Source organism: Electrona antarctica (genome assembly GCF_951216825.1).
Source record: "Electrona antarctica genome assembly, chromosome: 3".
Lineage (NCBI taxonomy): Eukaryota > Metazoa > Chordata > Actinopteri > Myctophiformes > Myctophidae > Electrona > Electrona antarctica.
Window position 1 is genome coordinate 15,507,874 of NC_136808.1, and position 21,046 is coordinate 15,528,919.

Sequence of the window (21,046 nt, forward strand, 5' to 3'; positions counted from 1 at the left end):
GGGGGGGGGGGGGGGGGGTAGATAGTGATCTTTTAACCCATTCAGGCCTGATGTCGAAATTTAAAAAAAAAGGTTTTCTAAATCCTGACAGTTTTCTGAAATACCTCATGTTTCTGTATCAGTGGTGCTCAATATTTCATGTCAAGGACCTCAAAAATGATATGTAATTGGCCGCCGACTCCCATCTGAAAATATGTTTTTCCAGGGACCAGCAGAAGCAAAGGTTTGAGTTAAAATGTTCGCTGTGAAAGAATATATATAAGATTTGCGCCACATTTTCACGATTTTTCAAAAATAGCAGACCTACAAGCTATGAGCTTGTAGATCTGCTATTTTTCAATAGCTTAAAACACCAAAAGGGGTTCCCGCCCAAAATGGGTTAAGGAGCTGTTTGCAACCGCAAAGAGGAGGGTTTAATCAGGCGCTCTCTGGCTGAGTGGCTCAATCGGCAGTCCTTACCTTACCTCCCTCCCTTCTTTTCACACCACTGAATCAGCATTGATCTCATTGGTATCAGGACCTCCACCTGACAATTCACCTTGTTGCTACCCATCCACCCTGCGACCATCCACCCTGCTACCCATCCACCCTGCGACCATCCCACCTCTCCACCTTGCTACCCGTCCACCCTGCAACCATCCCACCTCTCCACCTTGCTACCCGTCCACCCTGCGACCATCCCACCTCTCCACCTTGCTACCCCATCCACCCTGCGACCATCCCACCTCTCCTGTGGTGTTCGCAGTGTCTGACCATTGCTCTGACCACACACTCTCTTGCTCTTCCTCTTCTCTGCTGGAAGCCGCCCCGAGGGGAGACAATTATGTAAAAGGAGACTGACCTGATAGGATATTTCTCCCCCGGGTCCCGACCCAGGTGGAAAATGATTGGCTCCATTGTGTGTTCTTTCTGGACGTGAGTGGTCACGCCTGCAACCTCCTGACCTGGACAGAAGTTGATACCCTGGGAGAGAAATGCACACGCATGAGAATGTTACAGGAAAAACCTAGAGCCACATTGCTCTAAAACATGTAGGATGGGTGTATGTGAACATATAACATTTCTGATACCCATTTCCATCGAAATTTGAGGTTTATTCAACTTTTTTACACACCTTTACTGTCCCCACTCACACACACACACACACACACACACACACACACACACACACACACACACACACACACACACACACACACACACACACACACACACACACACACACACACACACACACACACACACACACACACCTATACATCATACGAAATTAAAAGGTTTAGAGTAGACCAAATGCATGTACCAAAGCAGGTCAAGGCCACACAATGTGCAGAAGCACTGTGAAGCCTATTGTGGAGGAAAAACATCATTGGTCTTCAGATGAAAAATACTTGATTTATGATTTTGAAAAAGTAGTGTTCTGAAATTGCAACAAACATTGGAGAACAGTAAATTAGTGGTTTGTAAAAAATGTAAAATATATTAATATCTTACAGGTTTATAACTTGCAATACAAATTAGGCTTCAGGCAGCTCTGTTGGAAGTAATAAACATGTGCATCAGAGCAATTTTTTCTATTTACCCCTTAAAAATCACCTGCATTCCTATATTAATTTATCGTCTTCAACCATGTCAAAATAATGTATGATCAGGCAATTATTCTGGAGCAATATATGGAGGAAATCAGGTCAATTCAGAGTTCATGCCTTCATGGCTCCAATCACAGACCTATTGACTTGAGTCACACCCACTCACTCCCCTGATGACTGACACACACACACACACACACACACACACACACACACACAGTCACACAGTCACACACACACACACACACACACACACACACACACACACACACACACACACACACACACACACACACACACACACACACACACACACACACACACACACACACACACACACACACACACACACACACACACACACACACAATATTAAGAAGGCATTAGTCTGTAAGGTGCTGTACCGACCCCCCTCTGGGACCCGAAGGAAGACACTCAAAGCTCAATGGAGCACATCCAAACTCTTTCTCCTCCTCTCGTTACCTCCAACTTCTATGCCTGCCCCTCGACTCCCCCCCCCCATCTCTCTCTTTCTCTCTCTCTCGTCTGTCTCTCTCCCTCTCTCTGTAGAGTACCCTGTGATCCAGACTTGCCCATACTGCCTTTTGAAGACAGGGTCTTGGAAATGTAAAAGATCTTGTCCCAGAGGATTGCAAGAAAGGACTGCCATGTGTATATCTCTGACTCTGTCTCTGGTAGCCAGGACAGAACAGCGAGCGCTCCATATCTCCCCTGACATTAATGCTATAGATACTGCTAGACTGCTTTCAAACTGGAGCGGAGGGGGTTCTTATTACAAGATAAGGTGCAGCAGCAGCCAGGGGCTGTGGGGAGGACTGGAAAAAGGAATCTTTGATCCCCCCCCCCAAAGGGGAAAAAAAAATCTAAAAAAGAAATCAATTTTGCACGAAGATATCGTTCTCCAAGTATAACTACATCAAGTATAGGATTTCTGTGGGTTGCTGCTGAGTTTATAAAATAAAATTGTTCCATTTCACCATAGTACGTTTATAATGAAAAGCAGGTCACGGATGACGAGTAAGCGATAATGCAGAACGAGGTGGCCTGATATAGGAGAATAATGGATGAGGTGGAGGTGTAGGTGGAGGTCAAAACAGGCTTGCAACTCTGCGAAGGCAATTAGCCTCGCCATCGTGCATCATTTTTTCAATAACTGAGCTGCTCATCATGGATAATCTCCCACTTACATACACACCTAAAAGATATAGAGAGTATGCACATGCATGATTTTCCCATCAGGACACGCCCCCCTCATCTAGACTGAGTGGCAAACATTGAGCAGCATGGAGTGTTGGAGTTTGGAAGCGCTCGTTGGAAATCACTCAACCGTCCTGCGTGCCACCTGTTTCTAAATGTCACATAATGCAGGAGGCAGCAAAATGTTGTGTTATTGAAGACAAGCACTTCCAAACTCTGACACTAATACATAAAATAATCAAATGCAGGGCATTTCTTGACAGAAAGTAGCTCATAACGTTTCTATGGATTTTTATGAAACAAAAACTTTGCAGATAGAAAGAGGATAATTCAAGCTTTTCGTACAGCTGCAATGTTGGTGAGTTTAACATTGTTTAATGCAGTCAGACAGGACTTTTCTGTTTGGATGTATGGGCTGTCAAGGCCAGAAAGTAGTTTTTTGCCACTCAGTGGGCGTTCCCGCATAACTTCCAGGTACGATGATGTCACGTGCATACCCTCTATTGGTCCGTGTACTGGACACTGAGTAAAGCCTGAGTTATAAAGATATTGGTCAGTGTACTGGACACCGAGTAAAGCCTGAGTTATAAAGATATTGGTCCTTGTACTGGACACTGAGTAAAGCCTGACTTATAAAGATATTGGTCCGTGTACTGGACACTGAGTAAAGCCTGAGTTATAAAGATATTGGTCCTTGTACTGGACACTGAGTAAAGCCTGAGTTATACAGATATTGGTCTGTGTACTGGACACTGAGTAAAGCCTGACTTATAAAGATATTGGTCCTTGTACTGGACACTGAGTAAAGCCTGAGTTATAAAGATATTGGTCCGTGTACTGGACACTGAGTAAAGCCTGAGTTATAAAGATATTGGTCCTTGTACTGGACACTGAGTAAAGCCTGACTTATAAAGATATTGGTCAGTGTACTGGACACTGAGTAAAGCCTGAGTTATAAAGATATTGGTCCGTGTACTGGACACTGAGTAAAGCCTGAGTTATACGCCAGCATCGCTTGCCTCTCATTGTGATGAGACGTGTTGTGGACTTGTAGATCAGCTCTCGTCTACAAGCGACACATCGTACAGAGTGCTATAAATTAAGTTAAATATTGTGAGTGAGTGCCAATAATCACTCTACTCTGGCCTGCATACAGTGTTTTGTCATACAAAGTAAAATTACCACCAGTTTACCATTATTATCTACTGTATTATGGTTTTAATGTCCTCAGGAGGTTACGTACTGTGAAAAACAATTAGTGGAGGTAGGAGATTAGCTCTGGACACACAGGCCGACACCTCTTATAGGCCAATGGGACCCCCAGGGGTCTTTGAGGGGGTTATAGGGGGTCCCCAGCAAAATTATTTAATAATGCATGTGATGCGTTGGGAGCTTGTAGGGGGAAAAAAGATTTTAACAACGCAAAGCTTGTACAGTTGGAGGCCATCGATATTGTCCTTTTCTTTTTGCTGAGGTTTGCGTGATCTGCGCAAAAGGACAGTTAACCCATTTTGGGCGGGAACCCCTTTTGGTGTTTTAAACTATGTTATAATTTAGTTATTGAAAAATAGCAGATCTACAAGCTCATAGGTCTGCTATTTTTGAAAAATCGTGAAAATTTAGAAGGATTTCTTCAGGATTTAGAAGGATTTTTAAAAGTTTTGAGGTCAGGCCTAAATGGGTCAAATGATAAGGGACAATATCGGTGGCACCCAACTGTATATGAGGGGGGTTTGGGGCGGGGGACCAGGGCCAAATACATATTAATTAGGAGGTCCTTGAAATGAAAAATAAATATCATTATAGACATATAAGTAAATAAACATCATTATAGACGGCTAGCCTCCTGCAGAGCCACGGCATAAGAACAGCCACAGTTGCCAAAAGTATTCCCCATTAACATCACTGTGATGCCGCACAGGGAGAAGAGTTAAGGGTTTGATGAGAGCTATTTAAGGCTGTGAAATTTCCCATTTTCCCCGTGACTGAACCACATGGGCACTGCCAGGACTGAACAATAGTGCCTCCCTTCCCCAGTGATTAACCACAAATTTCATTCTTCTCACAAACATTCATCGTCCCGTGTTTAGATTTGCACCATAGGCCTGGAGAACAATTATCTGAACTCTAAAGTGTTGCAGAGAAATGAGATGGGAAGCAGAAAAGGGTGTATGTTGGTGCTGTGCCATACACAGTAAGATCCTGAGTGTTCATTTCAAGCCGAGATAGTACAAATTGTCACCTTCTTAAACTAATGGTCTATGGCATTTTTGAGGAAAATTATTTTTTTTCTTTAATATTGCAATTTGTTTAGATTGTCATGTAGTATATATTTTTATTAGGGTTGTCCCGATCCGATCACGTGATCGGAAATCGGGAGCAAAAAAAAGTGATCGGGACATCCTTGTATCAATATTATATCCACATCATGATATCAGGTGGCTCCATTAATACAATTAAAGGAAATATTTTTTGATTGATTGAGGAAGAACTTGAACAGTTTACATGTGTTTTTGTGAACCACCAGGGAAAACAAAGATTTTATTTTTTCGTCACATGGAGGTTGATCAAGCTTAGTGGAACTGATATGCTGAAATCAGACTGCACTGCAACATTAACTTTCACATACGTCGTCATAGCACAAGGACAGGACAACACACACGCACATACAGTACATAGAGACATGTACATTTGTGTATAGACATGCACATGCATGTGCACGTGCGCGCACACACGCCTACACATGCATACACCAATCGATAGGCAACTCACAGGCAATCAGACGCCATTATTTGTGAAGTTCCACTCCAGTTCACATGAGCTGATAAAGGAGGCTGCTATTGATTCAGCGGCCCTGAAGGAGAGAGCAATTTAAGCGACCGATGGGGCATAAAACAAACTGCCTTGCTCGAATCACAGAGCCGTGGCTGGGAGAAGTCATTTTAAGGACAGGGGGATGCAGGGAAGACCCACTTCTTCCCTGTGGGTATCAGATCAAAGCAGCACAAGCAGGGTCCCCCGGTTTTCAATACGGGAGCGTGAATTTCCGCGCGTGTGATGAATATAATTACTGATGGGATTGATATGATTATTTTGACCTGAGGTGGAGTTTATCCCTGTTAGGACGGGAACCCCTTTTGGGGTTCTTGTTGCCATCTACAATATATGGCAACATTGGGCCTCAGTCCTAGATGGGCTATGCCTCAGTGGTGAACAAACTACTCAACTGCAGTACTTGAGTCAAAGTATAAATGGTAAATGGTGCATTTATATAGCGCCTTTATCCAAGGCGCTTTACATACAGTAGATTGTGCATCAATTCACCCATTCACACACACATTCATACACCGATGGCGACAGAAACCATGCAAGGCACTAGCCAGCACATCAGGGGCAAAAAAAGGACACTTCGACACCAACTCTGGGGGAGCCCGGGTTCGAACAGGCAACCTTGCGGTTGCGCTCTTATCATCATACAACATCTCATACTGGCCAATCAGAATGCCTGTGATTGGTTAGCTGATTTGCTCGTCTACATATGACGTAAACTTTCCTCCATTATCAATGGCGTTTAATGTTTTGATGTTTAATTTATGTCATATTTGGTGGAAATTTGACCTAATTTCTCCTTTCATTGTCAATGGCAAATATTGAGACGTGTGGGGACAAGATTTAGCAGACATTTGACCTGAATTCCCCTTTCATTGTCAATAGCAAATATTGAGACGTGTGAGGACAGAAGCTGTATATAGGAGGGGCTAGCACCCCTCAAAAATAGAGTAGAGTTGCTGGCCAACTCCATAGTCCATATATGGGCTTATTAATATTGATGACATCACGAGGCATGACCATATATGGAGTGTGACTGACTGGCTGACTGACGGGAAATGCAATTAATGAAATAATTACGAGCTGCTTTATCTGTGGCGGTGTAATAGTCAGTATGCAATGCCAGTTGCATACTGACTCTCCAGGGAAGATGAACCAAAAAGAAAGCAGTGAACCACCTTGTGGTACCAACTGGAATTGCATACTGACTGTTAGGTGGTGGTCCGTGTGCATCTGTTTTGTTTTTGTAACATGTATGTCACAACCTCGTTCGTTTCTGATGTTCTGTTGTTGGTTCAATCACTGTGTTTTGTTATGGCTTTGCTGCTCTCCAGTTAGCTCATAACATTAGCCGCTGACTTGTCAGATGCGCCGCGCTGGCTGTGGTCGCTAATACAGGCAGCCAATCATGACTAGGTCGCTACTACGCGATTGGCTACACGACTACAGAACTCCCATTTCAGAGTATCCTACCTATTTGTTATGGTTGTAGCTGGTCTCTAGTACTATCTATCTCTTTATATAATAGTAAATGAGTTTGTAGATCTACCAATTGTATACATCTATAATTTATAGATGTAAATGCGGCAAGTCTGTGTGTGTGTGTACGTACGTCTGTAATAGACGTAACTCGAGAACCGTTCGCTCCCACCGACTTCAAATTCGATACATGCGCTCCACACCCCCACAGGGAGTGCAGTGCCCGGTGTCGAGTCTGTCGGATAGCCGGTTGTCCAGAACCAGCACAAAAGCCTCTGGCCGGGCTCTGGACCTGATCACCCCTATATCTCTATATGGGGCTGGCCTGTTCTGACATCACAATGTTGTTCTGACATCTGCATAGACTCCATATTTGGGCATGCCTGACAAAGAACTCCATATATGGTCATAAAAGGGAGACAAGACACTAGAAATGCACTCTGTCGAGCTGCCAACTTGTGCTTCGCACACAAGTTGGCCATGAATGGCCTACATGTGCGCGAGCAGAGCGTGCAACTTACCTCTGACTCTTGTCAACTTACCGTCCCTCCCTCTTTAAAATATAACAAATAAAGACGAAACCCATAAACAAACATTTACAATAAAACTTACACCAATAGAAAATTAGCGCAAGTACTGCCAACTTGCGCTTTGCATACAAGTTGGCCATGAATGGCCTACTTGTGTGTGAGCAGAGCGCGCAACCAAGTTATTGAAACATCTGAGTTATAGCCTGTCTATATAATCCCGTTCCAGATATCCAATACAAGGGGTTCTAAATGTTTTAAGTGTCCTATATATAAGTTTGAAACTCAAATAATGGTTACATCATCCGTGGCCCCCTCTGCCAATCAGGGATTGGCTGATGACGTAACTATGTATGTTTATGTAAAAACGGTGGTTCCTGATTGGCCGAGGGTGTCACCAAAAATAGTTGTCACCGCTCTAGCACGGCCGTGCAGCAACACGGTTTTCAATGTAGAGGAGTGAAAGTAATTCCAAAACTCACACCCGTGTGAAGTGAGGGGCCCTAATATATTAAAGTCTAACTCATGTTGATTAGGTGATGTAAAACAAACTGTGCAAACACAAACATTAAATGCCATTAACAATAAAGAGACAATATGACGTAAATGACACATTATGACGTAAATTTTCCCTTCATTGTCAATGGCGTTTACAAAACAAACATTGAACTAAAGACAAACATTAAACTGTGTGTATAGGAAAATTCAAGCAAAAAACTGTATTTAAGTACAGTACTCGAATAAATATACTTTGTTACTGTTCACCACTGGGAGTGCTTATTCAAAAGGAGGAACAAGTGTATGTTACAGAGAGGAAAGCCAGTGAATGACATTCTCTACTGGATGCAAATCAACGGGCTGATAAATGATACAAGTTTGCTTAAGTGGGGTCTCTTCATTAATATTCATTACCCACTTATGTACAAAGGCAGTCAAACAACGAGCAATTTTTCAGATAACACCAACAGTGAAAGAGTGTTTGTGTGTGTGTGTGTGTGTGTGTGTGTGTGTGTGTGTGTGTGTGTGTGTGTGTGTGTGTGTGAGAAAGATTAGGGAAGACAAAGAGTGAGGGTATAGCAAATGAAGTGAGGAAAAGCTCTGTGGTCACAGGCAGTATCACCTTGTTAAACTCCTCCCACGAGTTACTCCACGTCCAATAGTGTGCCTTGTATGATCCGAGCCTCACGGCCATCATCTCATTTCCACGGTAATAAAAGATGGGCCTGTTGAGTGCAAGAGAGGTTTCTGAGAAGAAAAGACGATGCCACGCAGCGAACAAAAGCTAAACCCAAACAACTGCTTTTTGAGTGTGTCTTTAGTTCAAAGTTTGTTTAGTAAACGCATTGACAATAAAGGGAAATTTTACATCATAATGTGTCGTTTACCTCATATTGTCTCTTTATTGTTAATGGCGTTTAATGTTTGTTTTACATCACTATTACATCACCTAATCAACATGAGTTAGACTTTAATATATTAGTGCCCCTCACTTCACACGGGTGTTTAAAATATGATAATTTAAAAGTAAGTAATACCATCTCATGTTTGGATATTTGATCCGTGCACACACACACACACACACACACACACACACACACACACACACACACACACACACACACACACACACACACACACACACACACACACACACACACACACACACACACACACACACACACACACACACACACACCTCCATGTGATTACTAGCATCCCACAAAAGGACAACACAGTCACCGTGCACCTCCTCACCTGTCAGAGAGTGCAGAGTGCTGGAGTGTGTGTGGGTGGTTGAACAGCACAGGTGAAAGGTCAAGACCATCCAGTGCTTGGTGCTCCTGTGGGTCAAGGCCAGCCAAAGCTAGGGAGGTGCTGTACAGATCCATCACGTTGGCCAGCTGATGGCTTACCTGCATTATGGACAAATAAACAAGAGATTACAGCAGTCTCTCTCTCTCTCTGCGAGGTGTGTCCACTGTCCACACTCCACACTATTCGCTACAAAACGGCGAAACCTGCTTCCAATACGTTTTGTACTCTGAACTCTGACTTCAATTGTATAGTGCACTAACCCATTTTGACCTGGGAACGATTCTGCAAATGTCTTCTAAATCCCGACTGTTTTCTTGAAAAAGCTATGTTTTTCTATGTCAGTCGTTCTCAAACACTTTCATGTCACTTTTCACGATTCTTCAAAAATAGCAGACCTACAAGCTCGTAGCGCGCCACTCGGTGGCGCGCTATGAGCTTGTAGATCTGCTATTTTTCAATAGCTAAAGCATAGCATAATGCTAACACCAAAAGGGGTTCCCGTCCAAAATGGGCTAATAGATAAAATACTACAGATGTTATCCAGTATCTGCGTTATACACGGCTATTTCTATTTCCTCTGTGCCTGTTCACAGAACCAATTCAGTGCCGTATATCTTCAATATGCTTTTGCAATGCTCACTGCAACACTCAACTCTCATCCTGTAATCACTGTGAAATTAGAGTTGTGCTACCATGTACTGTGTAAATGGTGCATTTATATAGCCCTTTTATCCAAAGCGCTTTACAAAGATTGGGTGAATATTCACCCATTCATTCAGGTGTCTGAATGAATGGGTGAATATTCACCCATTCATTCATACACCGACGGCGGAGGAACCGTGCCGTTTCATGGATGCTGATAGAACATTAGCAAATAAATAAATAGAGTTGAAAATCTTCAAGATGGGAATTCTGTTTTAGGGATTATTTTATTCAAAAGTCAACAAGGTAGCAAACAGTCATGAAAAGGTGTGTGTGTGTGTGTGTGTGTGTGTGTGTGTGTGTGTGTGTGTGTGTGTGTGCACACATGCAGGCGCGTGCCATGCACGCATGCGTAAGTTGTATAAAGGCTGAAGGGAGCACATTTTTTCAGTCTCCCTATAATCACTGATGGCAGGTTTATTATAAAGCTTCCAAAAAAGCCTCGCTCTATAAATGTGCGTGCGTGCGTGCTTGCGTGCGTGCGTGCATGCGTGTTTATGATGGGGAGGAGAAGGGGTGATGAAGAGGAGCAGAAGTTGGGAGGAGGGATACAGGACCAGGTTAGGCAGGCAGCTGGGAGGAGAAGGGGTGATGAAGAGGAGCAGAAGTTGGGAGGAGGGATACAGGACCAGGTTAGGCAGGCAGCTGGGGCTGGAGGAGGAGGGGTGATGAAGAGGAGCAGAAGTTGGGAGGAGGGATACAGGACCAGGTTAGGCAGGCAGCTGATGAGAAGGGAGGAGAAGGGGTGATGAAGAGGAGCAGAAGTTGGGAGGAGGGATACAGGACCAGGTTAGGCAGGCAGCTGGGGCTGGAGCTAGCTGGTGTTTTATCTCCTCTTCCCAGTCCCAGTGAAAAGCTTTATTTTATTTATAAACTTTGAACTATTTTCAGATAAAATGCCATTTTTTCCACTGTCATCCTTGATCTTCTGTTCCATTCTCTCCTGAGCGAGCCTTAGAGGGAGACGGCACACTCACAATCAGATAGCGCTATCAGGGCTCGGCAGCTGTGCCGCCATGTGCCGCTTTCCTCCTATCGCCAGCTCGCACGCGCAAACACACACACACACACACACACACACACACACACACACACACACACACACACACACACACACACACACACACACACACACACACACACACACACACACACACACACACACACACACACACACACACACACACACACACACACACACACACACACACACACACACACACACAGAAATGAATTTCCTTTTCTCTCCTGCAGCCAAAGAACTAGCCGCAGAAAGGGCCCCGGACCCACAATGCATTCCATGATCCATCTATGCTTCCAGACAGATGCTCTCACTCCCTCCATCTCTTACACTGACAGAAACAGACAAACACACACACACACACACAGACACACACAAGCTTTTTTTCATTTTTTAGCTATTGTTTAGATTGCCAAAAATTCAAACCTAAACAATGCGCATTTTGAAATGGAAGTTTATCTCATTAGCTGCCATCTATCATCATCACCCTCCCTCCCCCATGTCTTTATCAACCTCACCCCTCTTTTGTAATCTAAATGAGACTTCATTCTTTTCCCTCTCTCCATTGTTTCTGCCTTTATTTTCGTCTGCCTCATCACACTCTATTTATGCCACTCTCTCTTCCTCTGTGTGTATTTCTCCGTCTCTGCATTAACTGGTGAGTGGTGATGTTGGTTATCTGAGGAGGCAGGCCTTCTATCCCAGCCTCAGCCACTCTGCCTGTGTGTCTGTCGCCTGATAAAAACACAACAAAAGGGACTGCGATGCTCCACAGTGTTGGAGGGTCAAATCCACCGTCCCCCTCCCCCACCACCACCCTTTCTCTATTTTCCTAACTGTCACCCCACCCAACCCAACCCTCCACCACCACCCCCCCCCAACTCATCCTTGGTAATGGCCACTTTCCTCCAGAGGCAACGGGGGAATCCGGACGAGCATCTCCCTCCAACCTTCATTCCAATACACTTTCCTCCTTTTCACCCATCTGTGAGTGTGAATACATGATGCAATAGAGAGAGCACACTTAACTGGCTGCCCCCAGCGACATTTTAACCAGAAAGCGCTCAACAACAAAGCTAATAGAGTATGCAAATTGAACATTTTTGATTACTTTTATCTAGACAGGAGCGTATAGAGACAAGAAAGTGAGGTTAATTGGTCAACACACTGTCCAGGCAGCTACCAGTGCACTCCACAACCTGACAAATCTAAGTAAAATAACAATCAATGTACAGTGCTTTTCAGACTCACAGTTAGCAAGTGCCTTTCCACAGCAAAATTAAACAAAAGTGCACCCTGCTCATGATCCTGTAGCATCCACAGCAGAACTGCGTGGATAGTTCAGTGGGATTACCCCACATACACTGGAATCACCATCCTTTTATTGAGTGGATAGGTACTAGTATGTAAACACCCTTGACACCTTATCTCTTGATCTTAATACTCTAAAGCTTTGAATGAGGCCTAATTCAGACGTACTGCCCCAGTAACACAGCCAGAAGCCCGCGGAACAAAGGATTCACGTTGCCGTTCATTGTGTGCAGCCGTTTTATTCAAAGGGCTTATGGACATTCCAACGTGTAGATCAACAGTGATTTCTCCACAGTATAAAAGGAACAAAAAAGGAGGAAACTCTGCGCCTCCCAAGCAGCAGAGCAACAGATAAAGCAGAGCAGAGTTGTACTGCACGGTAGCAGCAGCAACAAAGGAGCTTTGTCATCACAACTCTGGAGAGCTTCAGGGAGAAGTGGACCTCCTTTCTCTCCAAGCCAAGCCTCCTCCTAACAGCAACAAGCGCACCCATACGGGATTGTATGATGCTCGGCTCGATAGCCATTTCATTCACAGCCGTGTCTGTTCAGCAAACGTCGCTGGCAGTTAGGTACGGTGCCAGCTTTTTCCTCTATTTTACCAGGCAACCTTTTTAGCTTGCTCCCTTCCTTGCACCCCCCCCCCCCCCATCCCCTCCGCACCGCTCCCACCCCTCAACCCCCTCCCCTTTATCCTGAGCGCCTGGCATATTCAGATACTGAAGTCCTCATTACGGCTCAATCCAACCTCAGCAAACACACAAACAGATTAGCCGCTTAAGACGCTCCCAATCCCCCTCTCCCTCGCCACTCTGCAGCGCTATCAGGCCCCAGCACACCCCTGTGAGATGAGCCGGGGGCAAGGCTTACCGCAGCCTGCAGAACTGTAGCCTCCGCTCGCTCTCCCCTCCACAAAATCCCTCCGCGTCACAGCCCCGTGTCACAGCTGCCCCTAATACAATTAAAAGTCATTTGCAGAGCGCACAGGCTTAGAAGATCAGGGTGGGGGTTATGTTTTGGGAGGAGGCGAGGGGGGTCCTTCCCACACACACACACAGACTAGGCATGATGGAGAAAGTGTATGAGAGAGTGTGTGTGGGGGGGAGAGAGAGAGAGCGAGGCACAAGAAAGAGAGCATGAAGGGAACGTTTTTCTGAGTAAAAAATAAAAATAAATCACACTCGTGTGAAGAGAGGGGCACTCTTATCATCATAATCATTATACATCACATTCTGAGCTCAGCCAATCAAATCATCGCTAGTATGGGGTACACACAGATACACAACACTGGGCATCTCTCAATAATAAAATACCATGACAATTTTAAAGAAATTAAATATAATGTTACATTATCACAAAAATGTTTTTAGTGTTTTGCCAATTATTTAGGGGCCCACTTCGACTTGCAATATCCTCATGGCCCACCAGTTGTCCCGGGACCAAATGTTGGAAATCACTGGTATAGAGATGATACAGAAATGCAAAAAGAGCCAGGGAGAGGATTAGTGATATAATTACTTTTAGCCTCTATACCTGCTTTATATTACAGCATATACAGTATTACAAAGTTCCAGTCGCCTGTTGATAGGCACACCATAAGTGGAGTGAGTGTGTGGAGTAAAACCTGTGTTTATATCTATCCGGGGGAACTTGGCTGTGATGTCATTCAGGATGATAGGATATCCTCCTCTCTTTTTTGATAGGCTTGATTTGACTGAGTGTGTCTGCATGGGAGTATTCTCACCGTGCCTCCTGGAATGTGACCAGGCCACCAAGCGATGGCAGGCTCCCTCATACCACCTTCAAAGGTTGTTTCCTTTCCACAAAGAAACGGCCCATTACTGCCACCTGGAGAGAGAGAGAGAGAGAGAGAGAGACACACACACTGAAACAAGTATTTCAATGCCAAATTATGTGGCAGGTGTGTGAGTGCGTGTGAGTGCGTTGTGTGTGCGCACGCGACCAAGTACACTCACTACAATCCAAAATTACACTATCGAAGTCATGTTTACACATGAATACTGTTACAATGCTGGGAAATAAATTAACAAACTGAAAGCATAAGCAGGGAAGGGCAAGGGAGATAAGTCCAAATTAAAATACGCCAGTAAATTGGCAGCATTTCCAGTTAAGTGTGAATGGGCTTTCAGAGTGAATTTAACATTCTGGATTTTGCTGTGTAAAGTCGTCTGTATATCACTTACTCTCATTTGGGCCAGACATAACAGCAGCTCCGTTGTCTGAAGTGAAGAAGACAAAGGTGTTGTGTTCGATGCCCAGAGCCTGCAGCCATGCAATCATCTGGCCAACACTGTGGTCCAGCTCCATCACTGCATCACCGTACCTGCAACACACGGTTAGCCATTAATCACAACTGAGTATCTGCAATTATGCAACCGATGTTTGCCTTTTTTAAACACTTTACATTTTTCTGTCCCTATAACTTATACCAATTAATATCAAAATCAGTAATCGGTAGTCTATGACTCTCCAAAATCGTTATTGGACTCCGAATTCTGGCATTGTTCAGGCTCTACCTACAACACAGTTAACCCATTTTGACCTGAGATCAGATTCTAATAATGTCTTCTACATCCTGACAGTTTTCTGAAAAAGCTATGTTTCCATGTCAGTCGTTCTTCGATTTTTCAAAAATAGCAGACCAACAAGCTCATAGCGCGCCACTCGGTGGCGCGCTATGAGCTTGTAGATCTGCTATTTTTCAATAGCTAAAGCATGACATGATGCTAACACCAAAAGGGGTTAATCGCTGCATGGTGGAATCCCGGGTAGAGAATAAAAGTTATGCATTGCCGCTTTATCAGCTCAAACTAAACACCAATAAAGCCTGGATGCATTACTAAATAACATGTGGTTACAGATTATTTTGTAGGCTATACAATGTGACGGAACCTTTGGCAGACTCAACAGAACAGGAAATGGGATTGTACCGGCCTCGCTGACTCTTCCCCAGGAAGCGCTTGGAGGCGTAGACGGGGCCGTGGGTGGCATCGGCTGCCCAGTACAGGAAGAAGGGTCGCTGAGCAAGAGTTTGGCGGAATATGAAGTCGAGACCCTCCTGTGAAGGTGGAAGAATTATGTAATTTAGCAGTCACAATGTTATTTTGTCTAAATCTGTATGGTAGAGTATGTTCATACAATATAACTTATACAATTGGGGTGGTTGTATTTGGTCTCCGTGCTCTTCTACCGATACCTTTAGATCCTGTGTTTGGTTTGACACGACTGGTTGACATGCCTGACTATTATCCCTTCTACAAGAAACGTGTTGTGATACATTTGTGTAGATCGGCTATTTTTGGAAAAGATATTTGGTGTAGAGGCAAAAAAGGAGGGCACCAAGTATTGACCCCTGGTTAACTACGTATATTATAGGGTTTGAGTGATTAAAACAGTAAATCTGTAACATTATGTGCTCCTCCCCATAATAATGAAGAAATGACACAAACAAAGCTTGGTCTATTGGCACCGCAGTTCAATTTGCAATTGCAATGTAAAACAACAACAATGTAACATTCAGTCAGTATGGTGCAACCCTATTGGACACAGACATGCAAGATATTTTACACTTGTGGTAAACCAAGCTGAACTAAGCTGATCTCAAAGGACAGCATTACTATCATTTTTCTTTTGGCTCATTACCAACAATGGCTCACAAAAAAAATCAGTGGTAGCTTTAACATACACAATTACACACTATACATGTCTCCTATTGGATATCCTCCAAATGGTATTGGCAACGTTTCGATCCATTGCTACCTAACGACATTAACCACTTAAGCCCTATTCAAAACTTTTTGAAAATAGCAGAACTATAAGCTCAAAATGTGATGTCTTGTGAGCTTCTACAGCTGCAATTTTTAAGTGGTGCAACCACTTCATTAAGTAACTTTGTGTGTGCCTGCCTGGCTGGCTACCTACCTGTGTCTGAGCACGGAAATAGCATTTGGTTGGTTTTCAAAATCAAGTGTCACTGTTGTGCAGCCTAACACACACATACATATTAACTGTATATGATGATTTCAGGTGTATCAGTACAGTACAGTACAGTACAGTAGAGGGACCCCCACATGGTAACTCCGTCATTTCTCAACCGTTTGACGCGGGGTGGCTCGCCGGAACCGGCCCAGCCCTGTGGGCGCGTTCCCGGGGGTCTGGAAGTTCCGGGGACCCCCACACGGAGTTGCACCACTTACTTCACACGTGTGTGATTTTTAAAGATTTTTAAGGCTTTGAACGATGAACATTTCAGTGAATCTTGGAATGTTTTTTTAAATGTATGCCTACAGTATGCCCAACATAGGGACACCAGTTTGAAAGCTGTTAAAAAAGACGTACAGGAAGACACTTGTGTCAGAGCTGTAATCCATCATTGGAGAGAAAGAGAATAAACTTAAGTTTATGACTCTTTAAGGCTGATTTATGGGACCAATTTTCAGTTTTCAGCAGTTATGAAAGTTATCTGGTGGATGAGGAAATGCAGACCAAAAACAATAGTCATCACAAGATGTGATAAAGTAATCATTCCTCCTCCATTTATCAAGACATCACATTTTCAAATGAGAAAAACTTTGAACATTGTTACACTGCGACGTTGGTGAATTCTTCTAGTTAAAATGACAAAATGTGATTATGTTCAATTCCTGTCAGAAAAACATTCGTTTTTGTGGCACAAACAAAAGACATACATTTGAACAAGTAAAAGGCAGCAGTGCCTTTCTTCTGGTGTAGATGTTGGGTGTATGAAACTAACTCAGTCTGTACAAGCATGAACAAAACAAAAAGGAAAATATTAAAACAATGTGCACCGACCGGTCTGTTCTATTCTAATAACTAAATGGAAAAAGAAGAAGTTGAGCCTTGAACTTACCTCCAAGTAGATCTGAGTGAGATTTGATTCTCCCGTCTTCTTATTAATCTCAAACTCTTCATAATATCTGGAAAAGAAAGTGTTCACACGATCAATTCAAGCTTCCCTCTCAGTTTATTTTTCATTTTTTCACAAACTGATACATGACTCACATATACGCCAATAACACAAACAAACATATATACATACAATATATATACAACATACGTCCATAAATCATCATCTTCTTCTTCTTATTCTTCGTTGTCCTTAATTTGAAAAAGCCCTTGATAAAATGTCTGCGTAGTCTCCCATATATTCCATAACTTGGCCCCAAACCAAGAAAAATCCATTCATGTCTCATTGGAGAACATGTGTGCGTCATTCTAGTGGGAGCAGTTGCAGAACATTGTGGAGCCAACTTGAGACAGATGGTACAACATCATCAAGCCAACCTTGTAATATTGACAACCTTGCACAGTACCACAGAATATTAAGGATTATCTTAATCTATTTAATTCAGGTGTCATTGGGTTTACGGACAAAGCCACATTAGATGCACATATGTACCCATTTACTCTCTTAGATGCACATATGTACCCATTTACTCTCTTAGATGCACATATGTACCCATTCTCTCTCTCTCTCCCTCTCATAGCGCCTTTATCCAAGGCGCTTTACATAGATTGTGCATTACATTCACCCATTCACACACCGATGGCGGCGGAAACCAGCACATCAGGAGCAATTAGGGGTTCAGTGTCTTGCTCAAGGACACTTCGACACTAACTCTGGGGGAGCCTGGGTTCGAACTGGCAACCTTGCGGTTACCATCCGGCCACTCTACACCTGAGCAGTCTTTCTCTCTCTCTCTCAGACTCAGGTGAGGAACTTGATTCCACTACTAGTACCACTACCAATTGAATCGCATAACTCATTTAAAAACAACAAATCTTGTTGTCGGTACCCTCCCCGATTCTGCATATACTGTCCCCTCAGGGTGCAGCGAGTGCATTTCCCTCACAGGATGCGTTTAGAGGAGCGTTTGCAGAATGACAGATCCGGGAAGTCTCGTCAGCGCAGAGTCGAGCATTGGGAACTGTTATGTGGCGGCGCTGAAGCGTGGCGCGGCAACGGGAGAAGCGGTGACAGGCGTCTCTCTCGCTCTCTCACGCTCTGCTTGGTCCAGGTGTCCTCGTAAGCCGCAGACGCAACCTGCCATCTCCTGGGGGCATGTGTGTGCGTATGTGTGTGTGTGTGTTGTGTTGAGCGTGCGTCTGTCCAGGGCCCAGGTACGCAGTGCTGATTAAACTCGTGGCTAAGCGGAAAACGGCATACGTCTGCCAGCGTCAATGACCCTGAATACACATATGGCTGTTTTGGGGGGAACAAAATGGGCGGAAAATGGAATACACAAGCACAGCTGGTACAGAGAAGAGAGGGGTGGGGTGGGTACACTCAACTCATTCAGAGCAGCAGCCAGGCAAACCATTCCACTGAGTCATAAGAAAGCACACGTCATGTTTTGTTCTGTTCTTTGATTTGATGTTTTCGATTTATATAAAGCACTTCATAAAATGTTTGCTCTATAAATACGTTTATCATTATATTATCGTCTTCATCAGGCCTTCTGACATATCAGTGAGTATAGGGGGGTGTGTGTGTGTGTGTCTACCTGCCAACTCATTCCTCTCTCGCTCCCTTGAGAGAAACTGTCTGATGAAGGTCTGAGTGACCGAAACATTGTATTCCCAATTAATACAGTTGTGTGTGCGGGACTCCCTGAGACTCCATGAAATTCCTCTTTGGGGCATGGGGAACCTGCTCTCCCAAAAGTATGTGCATATCCTGTGTGTGTGTGTGTGTGTGTGTGTGTGTGTGTGTGTGTGTGTGTGTGTGTGTGTGTGTGTGTGTGTGTGTGTGTGTGTGTGTGTGTGTGTGTGTGTGTGTGTGTGTGTCTACCTGCCAACCATCTCAGAGTTGTTGTACACAGGGACATTGGGCCTGTAGCTGCTGTTGTTGGGGCCAAAGTGGCAGTTTGGGGCACCGAACCATTCATCAAAACCGTGCTCCAGAGGAAGGTACTGCGGTCTGTGGCCAAGATGCCTGCGATAAAGCACATTCACACAAACCAGAAACCAGACAATGCCAGCATTTTAACAGCTCGTTTGAGACAAGGGGTCCCAGTTGTCATTATTTTCCTTGTTTATTACACTAATCACTACTAGCCCATTCAAACTGTGAGCAACATGGATAAACCAACTTCAACTTGGATATCATCGCTTCCAGAAGGACTACCAGTCATGCATAATGCTCAACCCTAAGTATACATGTTGTACACCTGGTTAAATATTACTCAACTACAAGAGAAAGTTGTAGTACTGAAGTATTGAAATGTTGTCATTTTGTGACACATTGTGAGCTTGTAGATCTAATATTTCTCTTTATGTACTTTTTCCCTTCCTGGAAACATAGTGGAGTTAAAAGTACAGATTTTATTTTTCAAATGTAGTGGAGTAAAAGTCAAAAAATAAGTAATATCAAGTTTATCAACTCACCACTTGCCAACTATCTTGCTGACATATCCCCTTTTCTTCAGCATCTGTGGTAACAGAGTCTCATCCTTGGAGATCCCTCCCACAATCTCCTGAGGTGTGTACGCTGCAAAGGTCAAGTGTTAGTGTGAGGTTAGTTAGTGGGCAGTCTGTGTGAATTCCAGAACCTTCCCGGTCTCTACATACAGTACTGAACAGTAACATGATTCCTGGCCCTGGCAATGTGTCCCTGATCAACCCCTAACTCAGGGGTGCCCAAAAGGTAGATCGCGATCTACCAGTAGATCACAAAGGCTGTGCAGGTAGATCACATGGCATGGTCCTAAAAATATTTAATTTAAATATAAAACCTTTTTGGCATCTGCCACTTGAATTAAGGTGACTTGATTGATTGACATTTAGAAGGGCCTGTCAGCTCAAACCCACAATGCAATACTTTGGTTTTCAAGATTGTTGTGGACAAACGTCAGTAGCATTACAAAGTTACCGGTATATACAAAAGAAAAGCCCTACCAATTCCATTTCCCCTCTATTTCCCATTCCAAGTGTGTTTGTCTTATGTCTTACTGTATGTAACGTCACGCCGCTATTCTAAAACCCCCTAAGGTACATTTTTAAACAAATGGGATCTGATCATTTTTTGGTAGGTGGATCTTGTTGCGCTTGTTATTTTGAAAGTGTCTCTCTCTCAAGGGAGAGAAGCACTCAGCTGGATGAAGTTGAAAACTGCCTGATGAAGGTCTGAGTGACCGATACATTGTATTCCCAATTAATATATATTTTTTTTAAATAGATCTACTTCTCTCCCGAGTTATCAAATGGATAAATCAATACTTAAGATCTTACTGTGTGTACAATTGTGGACTTTGCACTATGCAAGGCAGTAACTGCAACTGAAGGCTAAGCAGGGAGGTATACACGGAAGATTTACCATTTCTAGCGTGGGCGTTGGTGGTGTAGAACCCATTTCTGACAGGCAGCCTCCCTGTGAGCAGTGCAGCTCTAGCTGTAATAAAAAGATAAATAGCACATGAGCTATATAAAGTACACACACACACACACACACACACACACACACACACACACACACACCTGTATATATATATATATATATATAAAAAATGCAGGACG

At 43.7% G+C, this 21,046-nt stretch overlaps 1 protein-coding gene across 1 annotated transcript in view; it reads right to left on the reverse strand.

Annotated features, from left to right (window-relative positions):
* galns (galactosamine (N-acetyl)-6-sulfatase) overlaps positions 1-21,046 on the reverse strand; it is a 33,444-nt gene that overhangs the window by 6,800 nt on the left and 5,598 nt on the right. The window contains exons 3-12 of the mRNA XM_079497009.1: positions 20,847-20,921; positions 19,919-20,021; positions 19,323-19,466; positions 17,382-17,448; positions 15,442-15,569; positions 14,695-14,834; positions 14,235-14,338; positions 9,398-9,555; positions 8,763-8,865; positions 842-963 (exon numbers count right to left, since the gene is read on the reverse strand). Of these exons, the coding sequence (XP_079353135.1) occupies positions 842-963; positions 8,763-8,865; positions 9,398-9,555; positions 14,235-14,338; positions 14,695-14,834; positions 15,442-15,569; positions 17,382-17,448; positions 19,323-19,466; positions 19,919-20,021; positions 20,847-20,921 (1,144 nt within the window). The remainder of the gene's footprint in view (positions 1-841; positions 964-8,762; positions 8,866-9,397; positions 9,556-14,234; positions 14,339-14,694; positions 14,835-15,441; positions 15,570-17,381; positions 17,449-19,322; positions 19,467-19,918; positions 20,022-20,846; positions 20,922-21,046) is intronic.